A 26,455-nucleotide genomic window follows, 5' to 3' on the forward strand; every position below is an offset into this window, starting at 1 on the left:
ATGCTGTTACCTTTCACTATAATTAAGGTTCTTAAGCCTAACAACATTATATGACCACCTCTCAAATAAACCTGGTCTGTGTGTAGTAAACTGGGGAAATATCTTTCTGCATTTTTATTCAAGTTGGGCATCAATAATTTCACTGCCAGCTCCGCAAATTTAACCAAAGGTGAAGGCATAGATTCATCAATAATGATGGTTTAAACCCCCCCCCCCAAAAACCCAGACACGGTAAAAATGCCTAAGGGCCAAGAGAATTCCAAAAAAAGGCCTTCCCCTCTTTATACAGCATTACACAACCCCTGACCAAACACACAGCACATTACTGAAGCTGTGCCATAACACAACCTTACACAGCATTTAGAATTAATGGATGGGACCAAGTTATCAATCATTAAAATAGTTTACTCACATGCATCTTCTCTGTAATTTGATCAAGATTAAAACATATACACAAACATATTCTAATATAGCTGATTATATGCCTCCTAAAGAACCTAACCATGAACAGTCTTGACTTATAATACAGGATTCAATTTGCTTCAAATAGTAGTAGTTGAAATTAGCATCAGTGAAGAGCTCCTTTAAGTCTTCAATTTCTGCCTTAATATGACTTCTACATCCTGCTTATTAGTAAAATAAAGGTATTTCCCCTGAGAATACATGAGCTTAATTGAACAGACTGAGAGACATGGTTTAAAAGTTCAAATTAATATAGTTTCAAGCTACTATTTTTCTAGAGTTAGGGAGAAAATGAAAAACTCTTCCCTTTATGGCCAAATTATTATACAAGGATGTACAGAGCTCAGAGCAGAAACAACAATGCTTATAAAAAGCAATTCTGAGCTTTATTAATCTTTTTTTTTAATTCTACTTTCAAGCCTATCATTTCTCAATGAAAATGCCAAATAAGAACATGAAGACACCGGGGAAAAGTTGGAGATATTTCAAGTATCAGGGAGCTCAAAGTCAAGTCCCACATCCCCCATTTCCTACGAGTTAGTTTGACTTAGATCCCATAACAGGGAATGCCTAACAGCAAGATATTAAAGATATTGTTCTGAAAATTCAACATTAATCACAAAATTATGAATAATCACTATGTGCGTAACACTACATACAACATCATTAAAGTAACTGCTTCTCATTTTGCCAAGAAATATCACACAGAAGTTAGAGGATTTCTATGCTAGAAAAACAAAAAGTCATTTATTAAAATGATTCAGATGACAGAAAACAAAATATTGAGAAAGGGTTAAAAAAAAAAAAAAGAGCAACCTTCACTAATATTCAAGTCATGAGACAGCAAGAAGTGTAACTAGTGGGAATGTTTACTTACAAAACTGCCTTAGAATCAATAGTCTTATAACTGAATCCCTCCTTTTAGAAGAGTTTCCCATAAAAGTTACAGTAAGAGAAAACCGACTTTGTTTTGGAATAACATACAAAGGTTACTTAATATTAGGCAGATAAATACTGCCTCTTTAAAAAGATGTACCTGATTCATACAAAATTTTTATATTTTAAATACTTTCTATCCCCTAGCCAATACAAGTATCAGTTTACTCAAAACAAAATTTTATCTCTGTAAAGTAGCTAGTTCAACATTTCATTTACCAAGTATTACCAGTGGAAGTAATAGACACCTGAAGTTATGTAATTCTCAAAATCATACTACTTCAGAAGTATTTTCAACAAATTATGCCACCCTTAGAAAATCCCTCCAACCCCCAATAGTCAAGTGTGTAAGAGCCTATTTTAATTATTTCAACTTTCACTATTAGAATTAGGACAAGCAGCCTCATTCTTGAATATTTCACTATACTGGGGGATGGTGGATGCAACAAAAAACATCTCCAATTAAGGAGACTTAAGAGATGTAATTACCGAACAGGTTATAAATGTATTCTTTTGTTGTGACAAAATTTTTTTCGATCACTAAAATCTTTTTTTCCGTGATTCAGTTACAGAGAAAGTCGTATGTTCCAATTGCACAGGTGAAAATTTGGAATTCATTTAATGTATATTTTTTTCTTTATGCTTCCAAGAATTAAAACCACACAGAAAACAATCCTGGGTTAGCTAAACACTATACTATTATGTTGTTACTGTTCAAAAGAATATGCAGTCTGGATAGAACAGATGTGTGGCTTAAACACAGGAAGAAACAAAAGTAGTCCAGTTTATGTTTTGGCCTCTCTTCCATTTCCTTCTTTACTCCTCACAACATATACACATAAACACGTTTTTCACCAAATAAAAGCAAATTTTAGTTAGAATCAAATGCGCATACTTTTCATGTGTGCATACTGCATAAAATATTTTTCAGCAATGCTGAAAATGAACCTCAAAAAATGTTCCAAAACCACAGTTCAATGTACAAAGTTTACCACGATTCAATTTCAGTTTGGCTACTTGAAAATTAGTAACCTATCCAATACTGACAGGTCTGTAATACCCAAACTCTTTTATTATCCTTTTATCAAATGTGTAGTGTATATGCATACATACCACACACACACCACCTTCCCACTCTTCACAAGGGCTCTACATTAACATTTGCTCTAATGTGGTGAAGTTTGGAAATATTAAAAATCACAAGCATTTCCACATGACCCTTCAACCTTAATGTTCAATGCGTAACTTTGGGATTAAGAATGCAGATTTCAGTATCCTATGGCATTTCCAATGATCAAACTTATCCATGAAGTTAAATTTAACAGTTTGAGAAGAAAATGACCAGTATCTTTTTCCTGAAAGTGAAAGTGGAAAATTTGAACAAAACATTCCATGCCTCCAAATCAAGAACGTCAAATTTTGTCAATTTACTAATAAAGATCAATATAGCAATACCAGCTTTACTGAGGCTATTAACACAAATTACATAAAATTACATATATCAAATACTTTTTAGGTTTATTAACACCACAGTCAAACGTGAATATTAATATAGAGCCTTCTCTGCCAAAAGAGTATAAAAATCCTAAGTTTAATTAAATTTAGGGGCCTTCACCAAACTTGCTGCAAGTTTGGGGACATAAATATCCAACAGCCATAAAGCTGTGAAAGCCCCTATAAGGAATAAAATAAATCCCACTTGCCTCAGACTGAACAGGGCAACACTGAGACTCAGCCTCAGCCTGTCCTATGGCAGGGCTATAGGAAGAAGAAAATTTTAATTTTAGAAAAACATTACCCAATTAATTTAAAAGACATGCATTAAAAAAAAATCCCAATGATCAAGCAAGCAAAGGAAAAAAGAGCAGCTCTTTTTAAAAAAAAACTACTGTCTGCTGTAATTCCACTCTGAACCCATACTTATTTTTGTTGGGGATCTCCCCCCAAATAACTAAGTTCAATTAAGATGAGTTTAAGCTCAATATGTAACTTAATCAGTGGAACAGGAGTACACTAGGAGTATTTTCCCCATTCCTAATGGTAAATGTGTGCGATTATTACTAAAATATAAGTAATCAAATTAAATGATAATTCCAGCACCCACTCAAAAGTTGATCCTCACCTGCTGGTCTTGTTCTGTCATACAGTAGGTAAAATCTATACACAATAGAAACTAGTGCCAGACAAAACGTTAAGTCACTTTTTTGTTTTTTTTTAAAGTAACATAGGAGTGGACTAGTAAGGGAGAGCCAAAGTTGGCAGTCCCATTAATCTTACAACTTCCTAAATTATGGCAATCACAATGCCTGCCTGAATATAACAAGTCCTAAAGATGTCTTCTGTGAGGGCAAATGCAAGTTTATTTCAACTCAACTCCATCTATTATTTTAAGAAAGCATAAGTTAGAGTTAATTATTTCAACATGATTTGTTCCACTCATGACTTAACTACACTATGGACCCCAGAAGCAGTTAGGTAAAAGGTATTTTCCAGAAGCTTAATTATGCTGATGCATGCACAAATTACACTTTAAATATACCAAATGGGCACCACCTGAGCCATATACCTAACACAACACTGGAGACAGTGTGCTTAAGTGTCATGCATAACACTTTGGATTAACTTTTAATTAAAATTAAAATTCTACAACTTATTTAAAAGTAGTATTTTCTCCCTTTAGACTTCAGAAAGCAACAAACTTTGATATAAAATATCAGTTATCTTTGCATTAAATGTAAATAAAGCTTTGCATAAGTTCTGCAACATTACTAACCCATTTGTATTTTGCTGATAAGCCTGTACACGAAATGTTGAAAGACAACAGATTTGGGAAAACATTTCCTATTTAATCATTCTAATTTTAATCATGCCATTTTTACCTTACAGATTTTCAACACAGGCTCTTCTTTGGCAGTCCCATAAATGTGCTGCCAAATCTAAGTGTATATTAATTCCAAAACTACTTAGTAGGCAGGTGTTTGGTGAGGGAAAGGGTAGCGGTATGGGGCTTATTAGCTGCTGGCAGAAGGAAACGCATTCTTGGTGATACACAGACAGATGTTGCCTTTTCAAGCTATGAAGTTTCTTGAACCTCAATGGTACAAGATACAAAACATTTCACTGGAGCAAATGTCTGATTTAAAACAGCACCCAGCTCTGTAAATATTTGTATGTTTTGCTTAAAATAAATGATTTTTACTTGTCATTTAAATACAGACTCTTTTGTGATGATTAAAAGTTTTCAGTATTTTCCTACAAGGTTAAAACTTTTTTTCAAAGACAACAACTCAGATTTCATGTCATATCTACACCTTCACATGTAGGTTATAAAAAATTATCACCATTTTCTCACAAGCCTTAACTTTATGTTGAGAAAAACTTAACTTGACTTCATTATATAATAATTATGCTCTGTACAGGTCATTTGAAACTTAAATAATCATAAAAGTACCTTACGAAAATAAAGATTAAAACAATGCCAAAAAAGGTCAACAAGAGCTATTATTGTAGGAGACTTGCAACACAAGATACTAATAGCAGTGTCACCTCTACAGAAAACTTCTTCACAGGACACAGTCACATTCAAATTTCCAAGAACGAAAAGGTTAACAGGAAAGCCATTCAGGCTTTATAATAACAGAAGGTAGCCATCTTAAATCAAAGAAAGAATGTAATTTTCCAAGAACATAATAAAATTAAAAATTTCAAAGCCATCTGTTAGCCATCCCAGAGGCACATTTAGATTATTTTGGCATCATACTTAGAAAAGATTCCAATCCATGAACAGCAAAAAGCTATTACTGCATGCACCAAAGCTTCTAGAAGTCTACACCTGAAAAGCTTCTGAGGTCCACGCAGTACTGCAGTCTCAAAAATAATCAGAAGGAAATGAATGGGTCTGGCACTAGGCTCTGAACTTCATCAGCGGGAAAGAGGGCATACTAAGGGTTACATTTTAAATATCTAGGATATCTAACGTGTCTAACACGTAGTGACATCAAGGGTGTGGAAAGGTGACACAATATAAAGATTTCATACCCACTATGTAATGACTCATATGTATCTAAGTTTTTCTGTCAACTTAAGCACTAACACACAATTCTATATATATTGTCCAGTTTAAAACATGCAGCTAAGGAACAACCTACAATTCAAAGACAGAATCCAATGATATATCAAAACTGTATTGGTAACTATGAATTTTATTATGTGGACATCTACTGTGGCATGCATCTGTACAAACCTTTCAGGCAGTGGTCCACAGCTGGGTTATGAATAAAAAGGCGTAAGTTTTTCTCTCATTTTATTACAATGAAGTTTAACAGTACAGAAAAGTCACATGACCTTGGTGGGTCAGATTTCTTAAACCCTGCAACATGAGGAACTCTAAATACATTAAATATTGTTATACATTCAGACTTCCAATGTACAGGTCTCGGAAACAGTTACAGCCCTCACCAAGCTAGGTTGGGGACATGAAGTCCAACAGCATATGAAATGCTGTGAAGGCATAACTTTACAAATAGCAATGTAAGCTTACAGAACTTGCCTTTATTAAGGTGGTATGTTCATGTAATTCCAGCGCCTTCACAATATAACGAACCAAATTTACTATACTTCACTTCTAAAAACCTAGATGAAACATGAAAAAGAAGCCATACAGTATAAATTGCAACTTCAGGAAAAGTTCCTGCTTTATTATTCCAAATAATTTTTCCCATGTAAAATAAATGTCCAATAGTTCCTGGTATGTGGGAAGATAATGTTTGTTAAAGTCACAATGAAGCCTTATTGACGGAAGCTTGGCTATATAAACAGCACAAGTTGAGAAAAGGTTTAATCTCCAAACCTATTAGATTGGATGAAGTAAGATCAGTAACGGCCACCTTGCGACATTACAGGAGGTCTCATTCCCATCGGAGGTCGAGGAGGCCCACCTTGGTAAGGGGGCACCATTGGCGGTCCCTGCCCATATGGCGGCATAGCACCAGGAAGGTAACCTGGCATGCCTTGATGATGACCACCATACTGACCTAAAAAACACATTTAAAACACAAAAAATAGATTGAGTTGGTGTGTTGTATTTTTAAATGCAATGTATTTTGAACATAAATTTATATGTATACTCAGAAAATCCACTAAATACAATAAATACAATAAACATAAAAAGAAATACCATGAGGCGGCATTGGGGGTCTCATTCCTTGTTGCTGTGGGATGCCTGGCTGTGGTGGCATCATACCTCCAATAGGTCCAACTGGTGGATTACCAATGGGAGCCTGTCCTGGTCGAGGAAGATTACGTTGATATTTAGGTAACTGTGCCCTTCTCTCTTCCTACGAATAAAAATGAACACAATGTTAAACATCTGAATGCAGAGAACGTGTCATTAAGCATAAAAAACAAATATCCAAAATCTTATACAGTAACTTTAAAAAAATGTACCCTTAACTTCCCAATCATTATTTTTGCTCCACAAACCAATCCAACTGCTTAAAATCTAAATGCCTTGAGGAAACGTCACCTATTTTTATATTTGAAAAATGGCTAATAACCTTCCAGGAGTTATATACTGGCTCAGCAAGAAAGTGTCTAGTGAAGAAAGTAAATAAGCTTCAAAGGATCTGTATATTCTATTCTACCTCACACTTGTTTTATCATTTACAAATTTATGTGTAACCAAAATGATTTTTGAGAGTTAAGAACCCAACTTACAGTCTTCTTTTAAAAATAGTCTGAGTAGAGGAAAGAGTGTGTTTAAGATCAAAACACACAATATTCACTCTACTTTGTGGTTCTTAAAAATCAGAATGATAAAAAACCACACAGCATTAGATCAGATTATAAGACCACTTGTGTACAAATTAATATTTTAAGAAGAAAAGTTACTACAATGGTATTCAAACTATGTTAGTAAAAACCTGTAAAAAACTTACCAGTGATATATCCTCATCTGGGTGGATCAACTTACTGGTTGCACTGGTTGTCGTAAGTGTAGCGGGCTTACTTGTTATTGAAGCCGCTGGTTTAGCTGCAGTGCTATTTGTTGTACTAGTGGTTGAAGCTGTAGACTGTGTATAAGCAGGGAATGTAGGCTTTGGGGGTTCTGTAGTTGTTGCAGGGGTACTATTTAAGGGCTTGAAATCTGTACCAACAGGTCCTTGGACAGCTGCCTGGGCCTGGAAAACACAATCTTTCATTAAGGAAACGTCAAAACCCAAAACTGAATTATCTATTATAATTAACTTAAAAATGAGATACCAACATTCAATAAAGGACCAAATTTTAAATGAAATTAAAACAAAGTTAACTAAAACTCCACAAAAAAATCTAGATGATACATAAGAATATCAAAAGATGCTGGGTCAAAGTCACATCCAAAACTCAGCAGCGGAAACAGGACTGCATATATAACTTCCAAGATGTTATCTACCTTCTCACCAAAATTTACTTGCTTTACAAAGCTTTGTATTTATTTCAGACTGATGAATTACATTGTACTGAAACAGCATGTTCTACTTTTACTATTCTAAATTAGTTGTTTAATCAATCTACCAAGCACCTCAAAAAAAAAAAAAGTTAGAAATTACAAAATACAAATGTCTGAATAAATTTTAGTTACTAAGCATAGCATAAATAGTATCAGTGGTGACACATTAAAGATGTCCCTTCAGAGATATCTTCATATAGATCATACAGTGTCCTCCCAATTAACAATGGCTAGATGATTATCATGGACAAAGGGGCTCAGTAGGATCTTTAAAGCGTAAAATTACCAGTAATAAATGTGTTACTCTTCATAACACCAAATATATGAAACATAACACTAGGCCAACTTTAGAACCAAATGCAGAGTACTAAATTTCCTTACATTGTATGTGATGCATTAGATTAAACAGCATAAATCAAAAAAGCTTAATCATGCATCAGGCTAACCATTGGCCACTATAATGCATTTACTGCTTACATGCTTTTAACCCTTTAGAACCATAGAAGTTTGGGGTACATATTTTTCTATTAGTATGAGTTCAAATTTTCAAATATCACTGATTTTTATACCATTAACTTTAAAAAAATTAAACATAGTATATTTTTTGGGAAAAGATTTAGTTTTAAAGTAGGGTCCAAAGGGTTAAATTTATAAAGCCATTTTAACAATTTTAAACTGCAACTTCCTGCGTACTTGTGCTGTGCTAGGAAACAGAGCTTTAGAAGATGCAGACAGACTTTCTGAATTGGATGAAGCTGTACTTGAGCTTGTTACAGGTGTCCCCATCTGTAGCATAAAAGAAAGGAAACAATGAAAAGTCTCCAAACAAATGGGTGAAAATAAGCCATGTGGTAGACTTTTTTTTAAAGTATAGATTGCATTTTTATAAATGCAAAATATAATGCAATCAAATCTGATTTATTTAAAGAGGCAGGCAGTTAATGCATTTACAATAAACAAAGTGACAGTATGAGCCTCAAAAAAAATTTTTTTAAATCTACACCAATAAACCTAGTTAACCAGTTTCTTTTCTAAAACTGGATGTGTTTTTGCATTGTGATTTTTCAAAAATGATACCTTCAATTGAGAATAAAGATGTATTACTACTGTCTGGGGAAAAAAAAGAGAAAGTAACAACCATTATATACATACTATATATATATGTAACAAAAGGATCTTTGGCTTCTGAGTTCTGAAAAAAGACAAGTTCAGTAGGAAAGATTAAGTCTAACTAGGTCAAATGATGTCTTCCTGCAAAAGTGTAGCATTGTTGTTTGTCACTGTTCTAGATTAAAGATCCAACAAATGATTTGCTAAGGTCTTAGGATTTTCACCTTTGACTCTGGTTTCATTCCACTCACAGTTCAAGAGGCGAAAGAGGACCTCTAAACATTATCATGTATTTAAGTCCCCAGAAATTAAACTTTCACATCTAACTAAAGCTAAGAATAACCAGAGTTCACAGCTATGAAAAAAATAACATACTACACTATCTGGCTCTAGTCAATGTGTGCAAACATGGAAAAGAACAGGACACTTCTTTGTATTTAATAAATTATATTAAAAAGATTAAAAACAAAAAATTGACCTATGACAATTTCAAGGATTTGTACAAACAACTACAATTTACCTTTAATTATAAGTGCACTCCTTTTCAGGAATTTCACCTTACCTGTCCAGCACTGGGGAAAAGAGGCTTAGTAACTGGAGGCTGTGGAGCAGGAACTGTTGCTGTCGGTGCAGGTGGTCTATTAAGAATGCCTGGTGCTGAAACAGCCTGTGCTTGAGTCATTGGAGGAATTCCAGGACGGGGAACAGGAGGGGGCATACCTATAGAAAAGAAATGTTGGGAGCATGGGGGGGTGTTGAAACATTTAGTTCAGAAAAAATTTTCCCCAAAACTCTGTTAAAATATACCATATTGAAAATGTGGCTCAGCTGCTTGGGCCTCTGACTCTACATTTCTGTTCAGACTATGGGATCAAGCTGCCCATCAGCGGCCATGCTGGGTGTGGAAACTGCTTGGGATTCTCTCCCTCCCTCTCCCTCTGCACTCCCCCACGTGCTCTCCTCAAAAATAAATAAATAAATAAACAAACAAATGAATAAATAAAAAGTTAAAAAATAAAATAAAATAAAATAAAGGAGGAGTCTGGGTGGCTCAGTTGGTTAAGCGCCTGCCTTCAGGTCAGGTCCTATCTCAGGGTCCTGGGATCGAGCCCCGGGTAAGGCTCTCTGCTCACCAGGGTGTCTCCTCTCCCCCTCCCTCTGCCCTTCCCAACTGCTTGTGCACACTCTCTAATAAACAAATAAAATTTTGAAAAACAAAAACTGAAAAAAATAAAAATAAAAAAATGCTTCTATACTACAAAGTTACTGATGAACTGTTCAATTCAATGAAGTCCAAATAACTCAGGCATTTGCTCATTGGAACAATCTTGCCGCAACCTTTCTATTCCTTTGTGTATGTGTTTTCAGAATTTTGGGAAGTGAAAGATACCACTAGAGATTCTATATATGGGGAAAGTAGCAATTAAGCTTACTAATATTACTGATTTGGCAAACTTTGTGAAACATGTAAAGAATTACTGCAATCATCCAACAGCTGGATGCTCTCCGAAATCTAATCCAAATTACTATAAAAACTTTGATAGGTCATATACCCATAAAAGTTTTTCCAGAAAACTAAGTTATTCCTGTAAACACTTTAAAGACTGTATTTTTCTTAAGTCAACTCTACACCCAACATGGGGCTCAAACTTAAAACCTGAGATAAAGGGTTGCATGCTCTACTGACTGAGCCAGCCAGGTGCCCCTCCTTCAAGCACTTCAAATAAATTTTCCTAAAACCCATCACTAGTGCATTCTTCAAACTTCCTCAACATTACTTTGCCTAAAATTATCTCAGAACTTAACATATGTGGAGCTACTGCCCATAAATTAATGGTTGCACTGGCAACGATCCAAATTTTGCTGCTGCCTTATTTTTTCTGTTCCTTTTACATCAACTATAACTTGAGCACTTCTAAATCTGCTATGAAGTGCAAACCAAACTTGCTAGAATTACATATAAAAAAGCAAGGAAACCAACTGAGAGCCTCATGAAGGCCTCTATGGCACACCTACTTGGCTAACCAAATTCCATTCCCCACATTATAGACTACAAAGTCAAGACAGGGTTTTTTTATAGACTCCCTTGCAGCTAGAGGGTACATTAGTCCTAGACATTAGGAGGCTAGGAAGCTTCTCAGAGAGATACTTTGCTCCCTAATGAAAAAAACCAACACTTTGCTGTTGACACGATTCCTTGCCTGAATTACTTTGTAACAACTGAATGATGTGTCTGAGGGAGAAAAGCTAAGGTTAGCAAAGAAGAAAATTTAAAAACACATGGGTGCTTGATATCACCAGCCACTGAAGCTACCACTTTTCTTTTTGTTGAGACAATAAATGCCTACGTTTTAAAATATGGTTTGACGGTTTTCTCCATTACTTGCCAAAAGAGTCTCCATTACTCATCTAAAATATTTCTAACAAATACAACCCCTCGGGGTGCCTGGGTGGCTCAGTTGGTTAAGCATCTGCCTTGGGCTCAGGTCATGATCCCAGCGTCCTGGGATCAAGCCCCACGTCGGGCTCCCTGCTTGGCAGGGAGCTGCTTTCCCCCTCTCCCTCTGCTTATGCTCCCTCTCTCAAATGAATAAATAAAATCTTCAAAACAAAAACAAGCCCACAAATACAACCCCTCTTAGGTATATGACCTTTGGTGCATAGGTTCTGTGACTCATTTTGACTGCTTTGAAACCTGTTTATCATCTATTTTAAAACTCAAAAAACCCCAAGGTCCATTCCAACACTTCTCCACCAAGTAATTTAAAAAAGAACTCAGCAACCTATGGAAATTATAAATTACAACTGCACTAAAATCCATAAGCCTATTGTCCAAAATAGGTAAGAATAAAGCATGCTAGTCATATTAAAAAGGAAATTATCTAATGTTTCATACCTGGTGGCATACCAGGCATCAGAGGTGGTATTCCTGGTCCAGGTGGCATCATTCCACCCATTGGCATCATTCTATTAGAAAGCAAATTTCGAGAAACAACCCAAGTTAATTAACAGTATAAACTATTAGAAAATATTTTGGCTAAAGCCTGAAACAACAGATAAAAGACTTGAATTTGACCCCTAATATTGAAATCAATCAAGCTGAAAGAACACACAACACTATAACAATTCTATCAAAATAAACCCTCTATAAACCAGCAAACTCTTGGGTTTACGAGTAAAATAAGGGGGAAAAAATCAGTCTTTGTTGACAAAATATTTTCATACATTTGAAGTCACTAAAAACAATTATACCCTCAATATATACAAGAGGCCTCTTCTAAAATATGTGTAATTGGAAATCAAAATCACCTTTTGTCTCATTTGAAAATTTCCACACAGAATGTAAATAAAAGAGAGAAACTATTTCAGAGTCATCAGATTTTTCAAAAGAAAATACTGAATGTACACTGTGGAGTAAAGATTTTTTTGGAGGGTTACAAAAAAAACAAAAACCAAAAACCTACCACTGAAATTAAAGACAGTCAAAAGTAAACTCACACAATTGCCTAATGTCTATTTATAACAGCTACCTAACACTAAACCATGACTTAAAAACATAACCCATATTTATTTTCCTTCCCCTAAAAGAGCTCACCTTCAAATATCAGTGTCCAATTCACTTAAAACAGTTACAAGTTCGTGAATTCTCAATTGAGGACTTTATCAAAAGATAAACTTCTATATACAGATTTCATTAAAACCGAATTACCTTCTACAATAATAAAGCATGTAATTTTGGCAAAATATCTATTCTTTCTTAAACAGCAACCCTTTTAACTAAATTCCATTACTTTAGCAGTTTGGGGGAAAAAACAGCTGCATTTAGAAAATGCTTTATTTATATGGGTCTATTACAATTTCCTCACAGATGTTTTATTTCCCTCCATTAAAAAACCTGTGTCAACCAGCTTGCACATTTTAGAAATTTTAGTGAGGAAGGTTAGAAAATTTCTGAAGTCAACTGAATAGATACCATTTAAACACACAAAAAAATGACATTATGATTATACCTCCTGAATTACATTATGAATGAGATGCTTACATGTTTTCACCGCAAAATGACTGGGTGTATTTTCTCTGATGATGCAATCTGTGAAAATGTATGACAAAATCAAAATCTAACTGTGATTTTCAAAATACAGTGGGAAAGTGTATTGTATACCTCTCACATCCAACAATATTTAAGTAAAAGTGATAGGCACAAGCACCTCATATTCATTTTAGTTCTTGATGATTTGACAAATAAAATCATTTACAGAGTTTGCTTCTTGTCACAACTACAAAGGTGTATTGGACAGTTCTGAATCTCAGAAACACAAATCTACAACCAACTACTTTAATTACATTAGATGCAATTGAAGCAGATGGCTGCCTACAGACATCCTAAAACCCAAAAATCTCTTCAGAGGCAAATTTATATTCCTTTAATTTATTGGTAGACCCCTTTATTACACAAGTTTAATATTTATGGAGCCCATACCTTTTAGAAGAAAAAAAAAAGGCAAAGTAACATTTAAAAATTCACATAACACCCAAGTTGAAAAAGATCATTACTAGGCACAAGCCCACAAGTCAATTAAAAGTTCTCTTACCCAGGTGGCATGCCTGGCATAACTGGTGGCATTCCTGGCATCAGAGGAGGAACACCTGGCATTAATGGAGGTATGCCTATAAATAAGAATTTCAACAAAAAAAACCCACAAATATTAAAGGGGTAAGAGAAAGATTTTAATACTTCTACACCATATCAATAAAGTTCTTAAAATGTTAAATTTTGAGAAACTTTATGTACACAACTAATGAATCATCGAACTTTACATCAAAAACCAGGATGTACTGTATGGTGACTAACATAATAAAAAGAAACATTAAAAAAAAAGAACCCTTATGTAATACCTGGAGGCATCCCTGGCGCTCCTGGAACTGGTGGCAGCCCTGGCTGTGCCATTGGGGGGATATAACCTTGTTGAGGTTGAACAGGCTGTGGCTGAAATGAAGTGGAAGCTGCAGAGTCATCATCATCATATTCATCAGAATCATCTTGTTGCTTCTTTTTTTGACTCTCTGCTAAAAAAAAGTTTTAATTAGTTTTTTCCCATAAAGTAAAAAAGAAAAACTGAGCAAGCCTGACATTCAACATTTAAAAAAATTATTTTAGGGCGCCTGGGTGGCTCAGTCGGTTAAGATCTGCCTTCAGCTCAGGTCATGATCCCATGTTCCTGGGATTGAGTTCCACATAGGGCTCCCTGCTCAGCACGGAGTCTGCTTCTCCCTCTCCCTCTGCCCCTCCTGCTTGCTCTCTAATAAATAAACCTTTTTTTTTTTTTTTTTTAAAGATTTTATTTACTTATCTGACAGAGAGAGACAGCTAGCCTCAAGAGAGGGAACACAAGCAGGGGGAGTGGGAGAGGAAGAAGCAGGCTCCCAGCGGAGCAGGGAGCCCGATGCGGGACTTGATCCCAGGACCCCGGCATCAGGCCCTGAGCCGGAGGCAGACGCTTTAACGACTGAGCCACTCAGGGGCCCCATATATAAAATCTTAAAATAATAGTAATAATAATAATATTACTTCAGTACATGAGATTTTTCTTACCAAAAAAAAAAAAAAAAAAAAAAAAGAGTCAATACTGTTCTTTTTACTCTTCAAATGTCTTTTCAATCTACCTTAAGCAAGAAAGTTAACACACTTTTCCTATTCTATGACAGGTAAATTAATTTTCCTAAGTTAGTTTTATTTTAAAAAACAGCTTTCTATTCCATCCCAAAAGGTAAACTATGACAAAGAGGTCTGACCTCTCCGCAATGCTTTTCAAAACAAAAGTTTCAGGGCACCTGGCTGGCTCAGTTGGTAGAGCATGTGACTCCAGATCTGGGGGTCTTGAGTTTAGGCTCCACACTGGGTGTAGAGCTTACTTCAAAAAAAAAAAATTTCATGGGGCGCCTGCATGGTGGCTTAGTCAGTTGAGTGTCTGACTCTTGATTTCAACTTGGGTCATGATCCTTAGGTCCTGGGATTGAGCCCCAAGTCTAGGCTCACCCCTCAGTGCAGAGTCTGCTTGAGATTCTCTCTCCCTCTGTCCCTCCCCAAGTTCGCTCGCTCCCTCCCATTCAAAAAAAATTCTAAACCTTAAAAACATAAAATAAAATAAAGGGGCGCCTGGGTTGCTAAGTTAGTTAAGCATCCAACTCTTGGTTTCAGCTCAGGTCATGATTTCAGAGTTGTGAGATCGAGCTGAGGCTCAGCGCAGAGTCTGCCTGAGTCTCTCCCTTTTCCTCTGCTCCCCCCTTCAACATGCTCTCTCACAATAAATAAAATCGTAGAAGAGAAAAAAATTTCATAGGTGATTAATAACTTCTACCACCCACCTGGATAGTGATCGCAAATTCCGAGTCAAATAACAGCACTAAAAAAATTTTTTTACTATTAATGATTACACAAATCAAAACAAGCGATCTTCATTTTCAAAAACCTCAACACCTGCTAATCCCACTTGGAATTCAGTTAGGAATAAAAACATAATAAAGTATTTGGAATGATCCCTGTGCTATTACATATATACAAATCAAATATACAACCTTCCAACATTTAAGACATAAAAAACAAAACTCAAAATTGGAATTCTGAATAAATCTAACACCCACTATTAAATTTATACATCAAAAGTATTATAATACTCTCATTAGTGAAGCTGTATTAAGAAAAAGAATAGATCTTAATATTTACCTTGCGTTTTCTGTTCAAGAAGTCGTCTTCTTTCATCCATGTCTTTCTCTGGAATACCTTCCATACCGTATATTTCCAATTCTATATCTGTTCTTCCAGGTATTGCATTTGGTACAGCATCTATTGTCTCTTTATGCACCTAACATTAAAACAAACTTCCATTAGATAAAGTGTCTCATAAAGTCCTTTAAGAGTAATTTGAAATTACTTAGAGAACACTTAGTATAATGGTTAAGAATAACTGGTTCTGGGGCGCCTGGGTGGCACAGCGGTTGGGCGTCTGCCTTTGGCTCAGGGCGTGATCCCGGCGTTATGGGATCGAGCCCCACATCAGGCTCCTCCGCTGTGAGCCTGCTTCTTCCTCTCCCACTCGCCCTGCTTGTGTTCCCTTTCTCGCTGGCTGTCTCTATCTCGTCGAATAAATAAATAAAATCTTTAAAAAAAAAAAAAAAGAGTAACTGGTTCTATAGTGAGACTATCTGAATTCAATCCTCAGTTCTGCGGCTTACTAACTAGGTATGTGGATTAGGCAAATCACTTGATTTAAGATTACTCCACCAATAGTACCTAACACATTTTTAGGATTAAAGAAAATATAATGAATATAAAAAGGACTTGGTAGGATGTCTAACACATGATAAGGGCTCAATAAACATTAATTCAAGTTTACTATATAATCTTGCTTGCTTGAAGTATCAGCAATGAACAAGCAAACCCACTCATATCAGAGAAGTTTCAAGTCTGACTTAAATAAAGCTTATGAAGCAGTCTCATTATATTAAGAATTAAAATTTCCAAGAATGGATCTTGAGACAAGCCTGTGGTTACCACAAAATATAAAAGTAACTTTTACAATTAGCGTTCCCCATAACTAATGATTACCTGAGGCACTTACTACAGAGCAGTGATCCTGTCATTACCCTAAATTTATTTGGTAGATCACAAAGAGAAGGAAGTTCTATTATAAAACACTGGAAATCTACAGGTTTTTTTTTCCCCTGTATGGTTTTTGCTAGAACAAATAGGTCTCTTTTGTCAATACAGTAAAATTCCTGTCAGTCTTGGTTTCTTCAGCAACTTGCACTAACTTAGGCTAAAAAATGTCTCGGTATTTCGCCTGTACTATCAGCATCACCTGAAAGCTTATTAGAAATGCAAATTCTCAGCATACCCCCACCCCATCAGAAACACTTGGGTAAGGCTAGCAATCTGTGCTTTAACAAGCCCTCGAGATGATTCTGAGGCATGCTTCAACTTGAGAACCACTGATTTACATTAGTAAGGACTTGGACATATTTGTCCAATACTCAAATTTTTCTTTCCTCCCAAAACACTTTCATGTAAGAACAGAAAGGTAATTAAAGGAAGCTAAGTATTTTCTTCTTAGATATGTATCTCAAAGATTTTAAACAGTGACATACAAATCAAAATAAAAAATTGCCATAATTTTTTATTAATTTTTAACCACTGTTCCTTATTATGATTAAAAGATCCATAAATAAAGCTACCCAACAAGTGACTTAATCACCCTGTTTTCTTTTCTTTTTTTTTTTAAAGATTTTATTTTTATTTATTTGACAGAGAGAGATACAGCCAGCGAGAGAGGAAACACAGGCAGGGGGAGTGGGAGAGGAAGAAGGAGGCTCCCAGCGGAGGAGCCTGATGTGGGGCTCTATCCCAGGTCTCCGAGATCACACCCCGAGCCTCCTGCGCCAGAAGGCAGACGCCTAACGACTGAGCCATCCCAGGCGCCCCTTAATCACCCAGTTTTCTAAGTTTCCTGGAATGTTACTATTCTTGACAAATGGAGATGAAGTAATTCATGTTTTCCAAAGAAATAAAATTATATTTACATACACATTAACTAGTCTGTTATATTTCTAAATGATAAGGCCAAGAATAAACATATCAAAAGCTGCTGGGAAGAAAGGAAAAGTAACATGATTTACCGAACCACCTCACAATACCCCAGCCAGAATTAGATTTCTTACGATCTTGCCTAGAAGTCGGTATGGTCTTGGCTGAAAAGATAGAAGAACTGATGTGAACCATCTAAAATATTCATGTCCTAGTATCATCTATAAAATTGGAGGATGTATCTGATTTAACTGCCATGCCTATCTCACAGGTTGCTGTGAAACTACACTAGGACTACAAAAACAGAAGCACTTAAGTCAAAAAGATGTTACTGAAAAAATTTCTCAACTAATCTCCTAGTTCCATTCCATTTCTCTGCTATTGTCTAGTCTATAGTGCAACTTCTTTAAAGAGTGCCTCTACTTCCTTATTTTCTCTTGAAAGCACTCCAATCAGGCTTTCATCCTCATTCTACGAAATCACTCTTGGCAAGTGACCAATGATCTCCACTTAGATTAATCCAATCTCAGTCCTCTTCTTCCTTGACCTACCACCAGCATTTGACTCAGTTAAATAACTCACTCCTTGAAACCTTTCATTCGTTTCCAGGGCACTGTTCTCTTGGATTCCCTACCTTTTCAATGTCCTTGAATGGTTTATTTTAATCTTCCAAACTTTAAATGTTAGGAGTGGCCTAAAGTGGAGTCCTTGCACCCCTTTTTCATTTATATTCTACTCCCTGAGAAAGGACATCTAGTATAATGAATTAAAATAGCCATCCTTACATGGTATCCTTCCAGCTCCACCTCTCTGAACTCCAGGCTTGTAAACACAACTGCTTAAAGGACATCTCCCTCTGGATATTCAATAGACCTTCTCAAAATTAAATACCCATACTCAAAATTAACATAACACAATCCTGATGTCCTCACCTCTAAGTCTCTTCTTCCCACAGCTTTCTACATCTCAGTATATGGTAACTCATTTCTCACACTCCTCAGACCAAAAACCTTCAAATCATCTGTAACTCCTCATTTTATTATACTCCGCATCTAATCCACCAGCAAATTCTGGTCTCTGTCACCATCACCTCGTGCCTGGAATGCTCTATTCATCCTAAGTGTTCTCACTGCACTTTGCAGCCTGTCTAATCTCAAGCCTACAGCCAGGACAAGGATTTAAAAAAAAAAAAAAAAGTGCAACAGAGCATGCTCTACCTCTACTCAAACCTCCCAAGTCATTCAGAATTAAAGAAAATGGCCTACAGTAAGTAAGCCTTCCCATACAAAGCACATTGCTACCCTTTCCTTTTTCCTTCAATATAGGAGAATGCTTCTATATATGAGCGTCTTTCATTTGTTGGTCCCTAGAAGCTCCCACTTCCTTTCAGATCTCTTTGTTCAGATGTCAGTTTCTCATTCAGGCCTTTCCTATCTTGTGGCCCTCTCTATGCCCCCTACCTAGTTTTAGTTTTCTCTATCACTTATCACCAAACAACTATTTAGTTTATTTTCTTCCACCATATGAATCTAAACTCCACAATGGTGACTTTTTCTTCGCAGCTATATACTTAGTGCCTAAAACACTGTCTAGCACAATACCCTCTCATAGGAACTTTTTGCAATAAACAGTAATATTCTATATCTAAACTACCCAATACAATAGTCATCCAACAGCCACATGTGATTGAGCACTGGAAATGTGGTTATAACGTGACTGACATATTAAATTTTTAATTTTTAAATTAGGCTTAAAAAAAAAAAAGATTTATTTCAGAGAGAGTGAGAGAAAGCACGAAGAAGGGCCAGAAGGAGCAGCAGGCTCCCCACTGAGCAGGGAGCCTGATGCAGGGCTGAATTCCAGGACCCTAGGATATTAACCTGAGCGAAGAAGGCAGGCGCTTAACCAACTGAGCCACCAGGAGCCCCTAAGCTTCTTTTAAGTAGCCACATGTAACTAGTGATTGCCACAGTGGAAAACTGTGGGGTCTAGCATGTAGCAGGATCTAAAATATTTTTGAATGGATATTAAATTATTGTTATAGTTATATAATTGGAGTGAAAAAGATCTATATAAACTTAATTTTCTTTTATAAACTTATTTTTAAACTTGGGGAAACATCTTATTTTAATTTACCTCCCTGCCTCCTACCAACAGTAGTTTCCAATGAATAGGGATTTGCTCATCTCTCATCTCTCTAGGGTCCAATTAGGCAAAAATTCAGGCAGCTCTAGGATTGGCAAAAGTAGAAGAGATAACGTTGAATAAGACACAAAGGTACTTACTAGATCTTTAAAAATATAAATTGCAAAGCTCTCCCTACCTAGTAGTGAAAAAACTCAAGAAACCCAAAAATTATCAAATGAAACAACGTTACCACTCCAAAAGAGGTCCATGGAATAACAGAAGCCTATCCCCAGGCAACAGATTATAACAAATCCTTCAATGGCAGTGAGTAATGGTAGCTAATTATGTATTAATTCTCATGGGATTAGAACTAGTCAGACTGACCACAAAATTTAAATCACTGATCCTTGTTCTCTGACCCAAGTACAGAGAAGATACTTTGGGACCTCAACTTAATTGTCACCAATCTAACCTAGGATAAAAAATACTATAATTCAAAAATAAACATTATCAACATAAATTTTCTTCAAACATTAAAAAAATCAATTATCTTCTTAATGGCTAAAAACAGGTTTTTTTTTTAAAGCTGACTGACCACATCTGATCTTTTGCAATAAACAAAACTCTACAGCTGCCAAAGAGAAATTCAAAATTTTTTTTCATGTTTTCCAAACAAGGGGGTATAAATTAAATACAGAAAAAAAAAAATCCTTACCTGCATGCAATGAATAGCTAAGCCAGGTCCTGTGTATAACTTCTTATGACATATGTGGCATTTAAAATGTTTTGCTTTTTGGTGTTGTATAAGAATCTTCTCATCGTCAAAATCTCTGTTACAATACCTGATCAACGTTAAGGTACAAAACCAGCATAATAATGACACTGCTTATTAAAAAAAAAATCTGTCATATAAGAGAACAGGAAGAACATTAAGATATGAAAACAGTTAAAACCAAAAATATAATTTATACAAACTTTGCCTCTGATATTTACTATACAATTCGGAATTATCTTGCCACGTAATTCGACTCTCTTAAGTTTCCTAGAAACCCATACTCTCTCTTCACCTCTAAATGAACACATCTCAGTAATCAGCAATACAGTTTTGTCAAATCCCTGCATTTAACAAAGATTTAAGTGAAACTAACTTTTCTGTTCAATATTTCAACATTTAAAATGCACACTGTAGACTGGACAGTTCAATGTTAAAAAATTCCAAGTTTGGGGCGCCTGAGTGGCTCAGTCAATTAAACGTCTGCCTTTTGCTCAGGTCATGATCTCAGGGTCCTGGGAGCCCACACTGGGCTCCTTACTCAGTGGGGAGTCTGATTTTCTCCCTCCGCCTGCCGCTCCCCCTGCGTGTGCTGTCAAATAAATCTTAAAAAAAAAAAAAAAATCCCCAAGTTTATATAAAGACTGAATTTCAAAATAGAATTCATTAAACAGAAAACAAAAATTTTCGAAATACTAAAAATCTACCTAATATCTAGAATTTAAGAGTATTTATATTATTTAGACCCAAAAATCTCATAAGAACTTATCCATAGAAACAGTCCATAAAGTTCTTTGCAACTCCTTACAAATTTATGTTGCCACATGGAATGTATTTAAACTCACACATAAGTTAATTAATAAAACAGAATTTTTATCTCACTCGTCAGATTATTCTAAAAGCACATTTAAAAATTTAGTGACCGTTTTTCAACTAGCATGTAAATAAATGCAATTCTGTAACAAACCGTTTTTAAGTACAAGACAATAAGTAAAACCAATTTTAACGAGTAGTGTATTGGCGCTTCCGTAAAACATTAAAAAGACGCCACGTTTTAGCAAGCGATAAGCAGCATTTTCTTTTTTTTACTCTTAAAAAGCCAGGTAATAGACACAAGAAACTCCACCCTCTAAGAGAACGCTTCTTGAAGATTAAGGCGCCAGCGGGTGAGACGCGGAAGCTAGTTCTCCCCCAACCCCGGCCAAAAAAAAAAAGGGGGGGGGTTTCGAAACCAGGATTGACTAACACAAGCCTTTACTAAACCACCGAATTTACAATAAAACGGAAAAAGTGGGTGACAGACTCCGGAAGCTCTCCCCTAATCCTCCATAGACTCAATCTGCGTATTATACTCGAAGAAAGTCCCTTTGTTGAATCGTCACCAAAACAACGGAGTGCGGCAGAATATCCTTAGGGGACACTGTCCTTGGTGGAGGGGTCCAAGCCGCCTCCCAGCGGTTGGGTCAAGGCACGTACCAAAGCAAGAACCTCCTGAGTCACGAAGTCCCCCGACCCCCAACTGCCAGAGCCTCTCGCCCTAGGGAATTCATTTTCTGCAAAGCATTCCCAAATCCGGCCCCAGCCACCAAGCCGCCCACCTCGAGGCCTAGATCTCAGACACACTCTGCCACAGGCCAGAGCAAGGCCTCCCAGTCCCAGGCACCACCACCCGGCGCCCCCGCTCGGCCTCGACTTCAAACCGATAAAGGATATCAGCACCATGGCTTCAGTTGCTTCTTCTTCTTGCGACCCATAACTGCGCTCTACCGACAAAATAAAAGGGGGGAAAAAACAAGCAGGAAAAACGAGGCAAAAATCGCTCACTCTTCCGACCCAACTGCCACCACCGCGTCCCACAGGAAACAGACACAAAATGGCCGACGCCCTCGTTCGCCGCTCTGCTCCCGTCAGCCACTGCGGCCGGAGGCGGTGCCAGGCAGGGAAGGGTCACATGACGCAGGCCTCCTCCCTGAGTGGGTGGAGACTGTGGCCGCTGTGATGCAGCCGCCATCTTGTCCGTTTAAGCTGTCCCGGCCCTCATTGGTTGTGGTTGCTAATCCCTCCGGTTTCTTTTGTAAGGGAGCTGGCTACCGAAGTACGCCGAGACTCTGGCTAATTGAAGGGGGACAAAAAAAAAAAAAAAGCTGGAAATATTATCATTGGAATTACGGACAGACTACAAATAAAGAATAATGAACGCCCAACTTTTAATTTTGTTTCATTGCCCGGATTAATCCTTTCTGTAGTAAGTGTTGGGCATTTGCTCATTACAGGCTAAAGTTAAAAAAGGGGCAGTCTCTGCCTTGTAATTCACAGATTGGTGACAGATGAGTAAACAAGGCAGCGTGGTTAGCGCGGCGCTGGGGCAAATACAAGGTCCTGCAGACCTCCGGAGGGGAGACCAACAAGGGTCTTGGAAGTCACTGGGGTGTCAAGGAAGGTTTTCTGAAGGGTCAGTGGGAGCAAGGGAAGTGGAAGAGAGAGAATCTCATTGAAGGAGCAAGAAGTGCAAGTCTTTGAGGCTAAGCGTCTGAAATACACTTAACGGTGTTAGGGCTGGAGCTCATAGTGATGGGGCTGGTGGCAAGAGATAATCCTAGGGAAGGGGACAAAAAAAAAAGGAATCCGGGCTGGAAAGGAAGAAGTAAAACCGTGTTCACAGATAGCATAATCTTGTTATGGGTTGAACTGTGTCATTGTGTGTGTCCACCCCCCTCACACGCAATTACCCACAAAGAAAAATTAAGTCCTATCCCCCAGTACCTCAGAATGAGACTTTTAGGGGTGAGCAAGCTGACACTCTAGTAGAGGAAACAGACAATAAACAAATGCATAATGTCAGGAGCGATAAATGCACTGAAAAAGAACTAAACAGTATAAGGGGACATGATAGACACTTGCTGGGATGACAGCAGAGGTTTGTGTGGGATGTGTTTTGTATAGGACATTTTCTGACTGAGGAGGTGACATTTGTGCAGAAAACTGAATGATATGAAAGAAAAAGACATGCAGATACCTGGGGGCATTCCAGACAGAAGCGCAAATTAAAAGACTGTTACTCTGGGGGAAAAATTGAAGTGTTTGAGAAACACCAGGAAATATGACCAGAACAGAGTGAGCAAGGGAGAGAGTAATAAATAGGAGATGAAGTCAGAGGGGGAGGTGGAGGCTAAATGATGAAAGCCTCTGTGCATCACAAAATCAGAGCCTTTTTCTTAAAGTTGTTTCTAAACCCAAGCAGGAGAATACAATGTAAAATAACAGTTAAGATTATAGATTCATCAGGATGCCTAGGTAGCTCAGTAGTTAAGCATCTGCCCTTGCCTCAGGTCATGATCCCAGGGTCCTGGATGGAGCCAGAGTCAGGCTTTATGCTTGGCAGTGAGTCGGCTTCTCCCTCTGCCACTCCCCCTGCTTGTGTGCTCGCTCTCGCGCTCTCTCTGTCAAGTAAATAAATAAAATCTTTAAAGAACAAACAAAACAATATGGGGGGGGGGAAAGAAGCCAGTAATGAGATTCCATAAGATCACCCTTGTCTGCATTACTTTCTTGGCAGTAATTACATTCTGTTGTCTTTCTATATGTGCACATATTCTAATTCATTCTTTTTAATAGCTGCATAGTCTTCTGGTACACATGTGTATTAGTTTCCTATTGCTGCTGTAACAAAATTAACCACAGATTTAGTGGCTTAAAACAACATAAATTTATTATTTTACGGTCCTGGAGATTAGAAGTCTGAAATGGCAGGTCTGCATTCCTTCTGCAGCCTCTAGGGAAGAATCACTTACTGCCTTTTCTAGCCTCTAGAGAATGCCCAAATTCCTGGCGTGTGGTCCCAAATCACTTCAGTCTCTATATATCACAATTGCCTTCTCCTCTCTGATTTCCTGCCTCCTTCTTACAGAGACTTTTATGGTTACACTGGGCCTACTTGGCTAATCTAAGGTAATCGTCCCATTTCAATTTCCTTAGTATAATCACACCTGCAAAGTCCCTTTTGCTATATGAGGTAACATATTCTCAGGTTCCAGAGATTAGGACGTGGACATCTTGGCAGGGGAGGGGGTGTCACTATTCTGCCTCCCATGCATGTACCAAAACTTACATAATCAGTACTCGAATGACCAACATTGAGATTTTGTCTAGTTTTTCATCATTATAAACCATGTTGCAAGGAATATTTTTGGACTTGCATTTTTCACACTTACAGAAATGTACCCATTTGACAATGTCCTGGTATTGCACTGATAGTCAAAGGGTATGTGAATTTAAAATGTTGATAAACATTTTCAAATTCCTTTCTAAACCATGTGCATGGCTCAGTTGGTAGAGCATGCAACTCCTAATCTCAGGGTTATGAGTTCGATCCCCATGTTGGATGTAGAGATTACTTTACAAAATAAAATCTAAAATAAATAAATAAAATTGAATTAACCATGTGCATTAATTTTATTCCTATCAACTGTTTAGGAGAATGACTGCTTCTTTACACACCCCAACACAAAGTATTACCAAACTTTCAAATGTCGCTAATGTGCCAGGTGAAAAGTAGTACAATATACCACCAATTTCATTTGAAATTGAACAGTTTATTTAAATGAAGAATATGTAAATATTCTTCATTTTTATTTTTGCGAACTGCCTATTGTCTTTCTTTTTTATTGACGAATGACAGCCCTCCATCTATTATATACGTTGCAAATATTTTCCCTAGTTGGTCATTTGTGTTTTGACTTGGGCAACACAGAAGTTTAGTTTCTACCCTGTCAGATTTACTAATCTTTTGCCATGTGGTTTTTAAGTGTTTTAAATATTTAAGAAAGGCCTTCTTCAAGAATGTTCAAAATTCTCCCATGTTTTCACCTGGGAGTGGGCATTTTAATTCTTATATCTTTTGGGGCACCTGGGTGGCTCAGTCAGTTGGGCCTCTGACTCTTGATTTTGACTCAAGTCATGATCTTGGGGTCCTGGGGTCAAGCCCGGGGTCAGGCTTCCCACTGGGCAGGGAGTCTGCTTGTCTCCCTCACCCTGCTTGCGCGTGCTCCCTCTCTTTCACATAAATAAATCTTAAAAAATAAATAGATTTTTATATCTTTTATCAAACTGGTGCACGTGAGTGTGTGTCCACGCACTTGAAGGGCGGGAGGAGGGCCCATTCATTCCTTTCCAGGTGGTTAGCTAATTGTACCATGTTTATTACGTCTTAGACGATAGCCAGAGGAGAAAAGGGACTCAAAAGAGAAATGGTGAAAGATTCTGCGGGAGGTAATTCGGCGCGCGCACTAGCCCCTGCGGGGGGTAAAGCCCTCCCCCTCCCCCAGGGCAGCCAGCTTCCTGGCCTGCGACTCTGGGAAACCGGCGGAACGCAGGTGCGCGAGGGCCGGGAGCCGCACGAGCCCGGCCTCGGAGGACTGTACGGCAGCGGGGGAGCGGTTTGGCGGTTACACAGGGCCGCTCGGAGGCCGCCGCCGCGATGCTCCCCTCCTTGCAGGAATCTCTGGATGGGGATGAAAAGGAGCTAGAGAGCAGCGAGGAGGGAGGCTCTGCGGAGGAGCGGAGACTCGAGCCGCCGCCCAGCAGCCACTACTGTCTCTACAGCTACCGCGGAAGCAGGTGCAGCACCCACCGTCCCCGTGGCCCCGCCCCGGCCCGGCATCCCGGCCCCCCATGCCGGCCCCGCATCTCACCTCTGGCCGCTCGCAAAGGCCTTCTTCCCCGCTCCCAGCTATATAGTTTCTGGCCCTAAGGGCCCTCCTCGCCTCACGTCGTTCTTCCGGGCCACCGTCCTGGACTTTCGTGCCCCTCCTAAACCTCTGCGCTCCAACTGTCCCTCTCGACTTCTCAGCCCCTTCCTGTCGCCCCTGCCCTTTGGCGCAGCGCCTCGCACACTCATTAATGTCAATTTCCACCCCGTCCTTCCTGTCATTATCGCCCCGCTTTCTCCCATTAGCCCCACGCATCCACATGCCCCCCC

The 26,455-nt window shown here is 37.9% G+C and overlaps 2 protein-coding genes and 1 long non-coding RNA gene across 8 annotated transcripts in view; 1 reads left to right on the forward strand and 2 right to left on the reverse strand.

Annotated features, from left to right (window-relative positions):
- The window catches only part of LOC103667261, a 6,324-nt gene extending 3,234 nt beyond the window's left edge, over positions 1-3,090 (reverse strand). Inside the window, exon 1 of the long non-coding RNA XR_569722.2 lies at positions 1-3,090. This exon is cut by the window's left edge and continues 789 nt beyond it. This is a non-coding gene — a long non-coding RNA (uncharacterized LOC103667261).
- A 2,594-nt stretch (positions 3,091-5,684) lies between these two features.
- ZNF207 (zinc finger protein 207) lies at positions 5,685-22,376 on the reverse strand. Of its 6 annotated transcripts, none has more exons than XM_008695382.2 (12): positions 22,192-22,376; positions 20,422-20,548; positions 15,723-15,861; positions 13,895-14,062; positions 13,591-13,666; positions 13,041-13,088; positions 11,895-11,965; positions 9,561-9,718; positions 8,582-8,674; positions 7,335-7,577; positions 6,575-6,734; positions 5,685-6,431 (listed from the first exon to the last, which is right to left on the reverse strand). In XM_008695382.2, exons 1-12 carry the CDS (start codon positions 22,230-22,232, stop codon positions 6,271-6,273), a joined length of 1,485 nt encoding a protein of 494 aa, XP_008693604.2. In that variant the 5' UTR covers positions 22,233-22,376; the 3' UTR covers positions 5,685-6,270. The 6 variants fall into 6 exon arrangements, with proteins under 6 accessions (XP_008693604.2, XP_040496936.1, XP_040496938.1 ...); XM_040641002.1 differs by having other exon boundaries at positions 13,895-14,065; XM_040641004.1 differs by lacking the exon at positions 13,041-13,088.
- A 3,383-nt stretch (positions 22,377-25,759) lies between these two features.
- Positions 25,760-26,455, forward strand: part of CUNH17orf75 (chromosome unknown C17orf75 homolog) — a 10,546-nt gene continuing 9,850 nt past the window's right edge. Inside the window, exon 1 of the mRNA XM_008695578.2 lies at positions 25,760-26,094. Within this exon, the coding sequence (XP_008693800.2) occupies positions 25,955-26,094 (140 nt within the window). The 5' untranslated portion in view covers positions 25,760-25,954. The remainder of the gene's footprint in view (positions 26,095-26,455) is intronic.

Source organism: Ursus maritimus, unplaced genomic scaffold (assembly GCF_017311325.1).
Source record: "Ursus maritimus isolate PB19 unplaced genomic scaffold, ASM1731132v1 scaffold_24, whole genome shotgun sequence".
Classification (NCBI taxonomy): Eukaryota; Metazoa; Chordata; class Mammalia; order Carnivora; family Ursidae; genus Ursus; species Ursus maritimus.

Coding starts and splice junctions, on each gene's coding strand:
- ZNF207 (XM_040641002.1), bottom strand. CDS start 22,232: ATGGGTCGCAAGAAGAAGAAGCAACTGAAGCCATGGTGCTG. Junction 13,667..13,894: donor AGCGCCAGGGATGCCTCCAG/GTATTACATAAG, acceptor TCTTATTTATAG/GCATACCTCCATTAATGCCA. Junction 6,735..7,334: donor CAGATGAGGATATATCACTG/GTAAGTTTTTTA, acceptor TTTTATTCGTAG/GAAGAGAGAAGGGCACAGTT.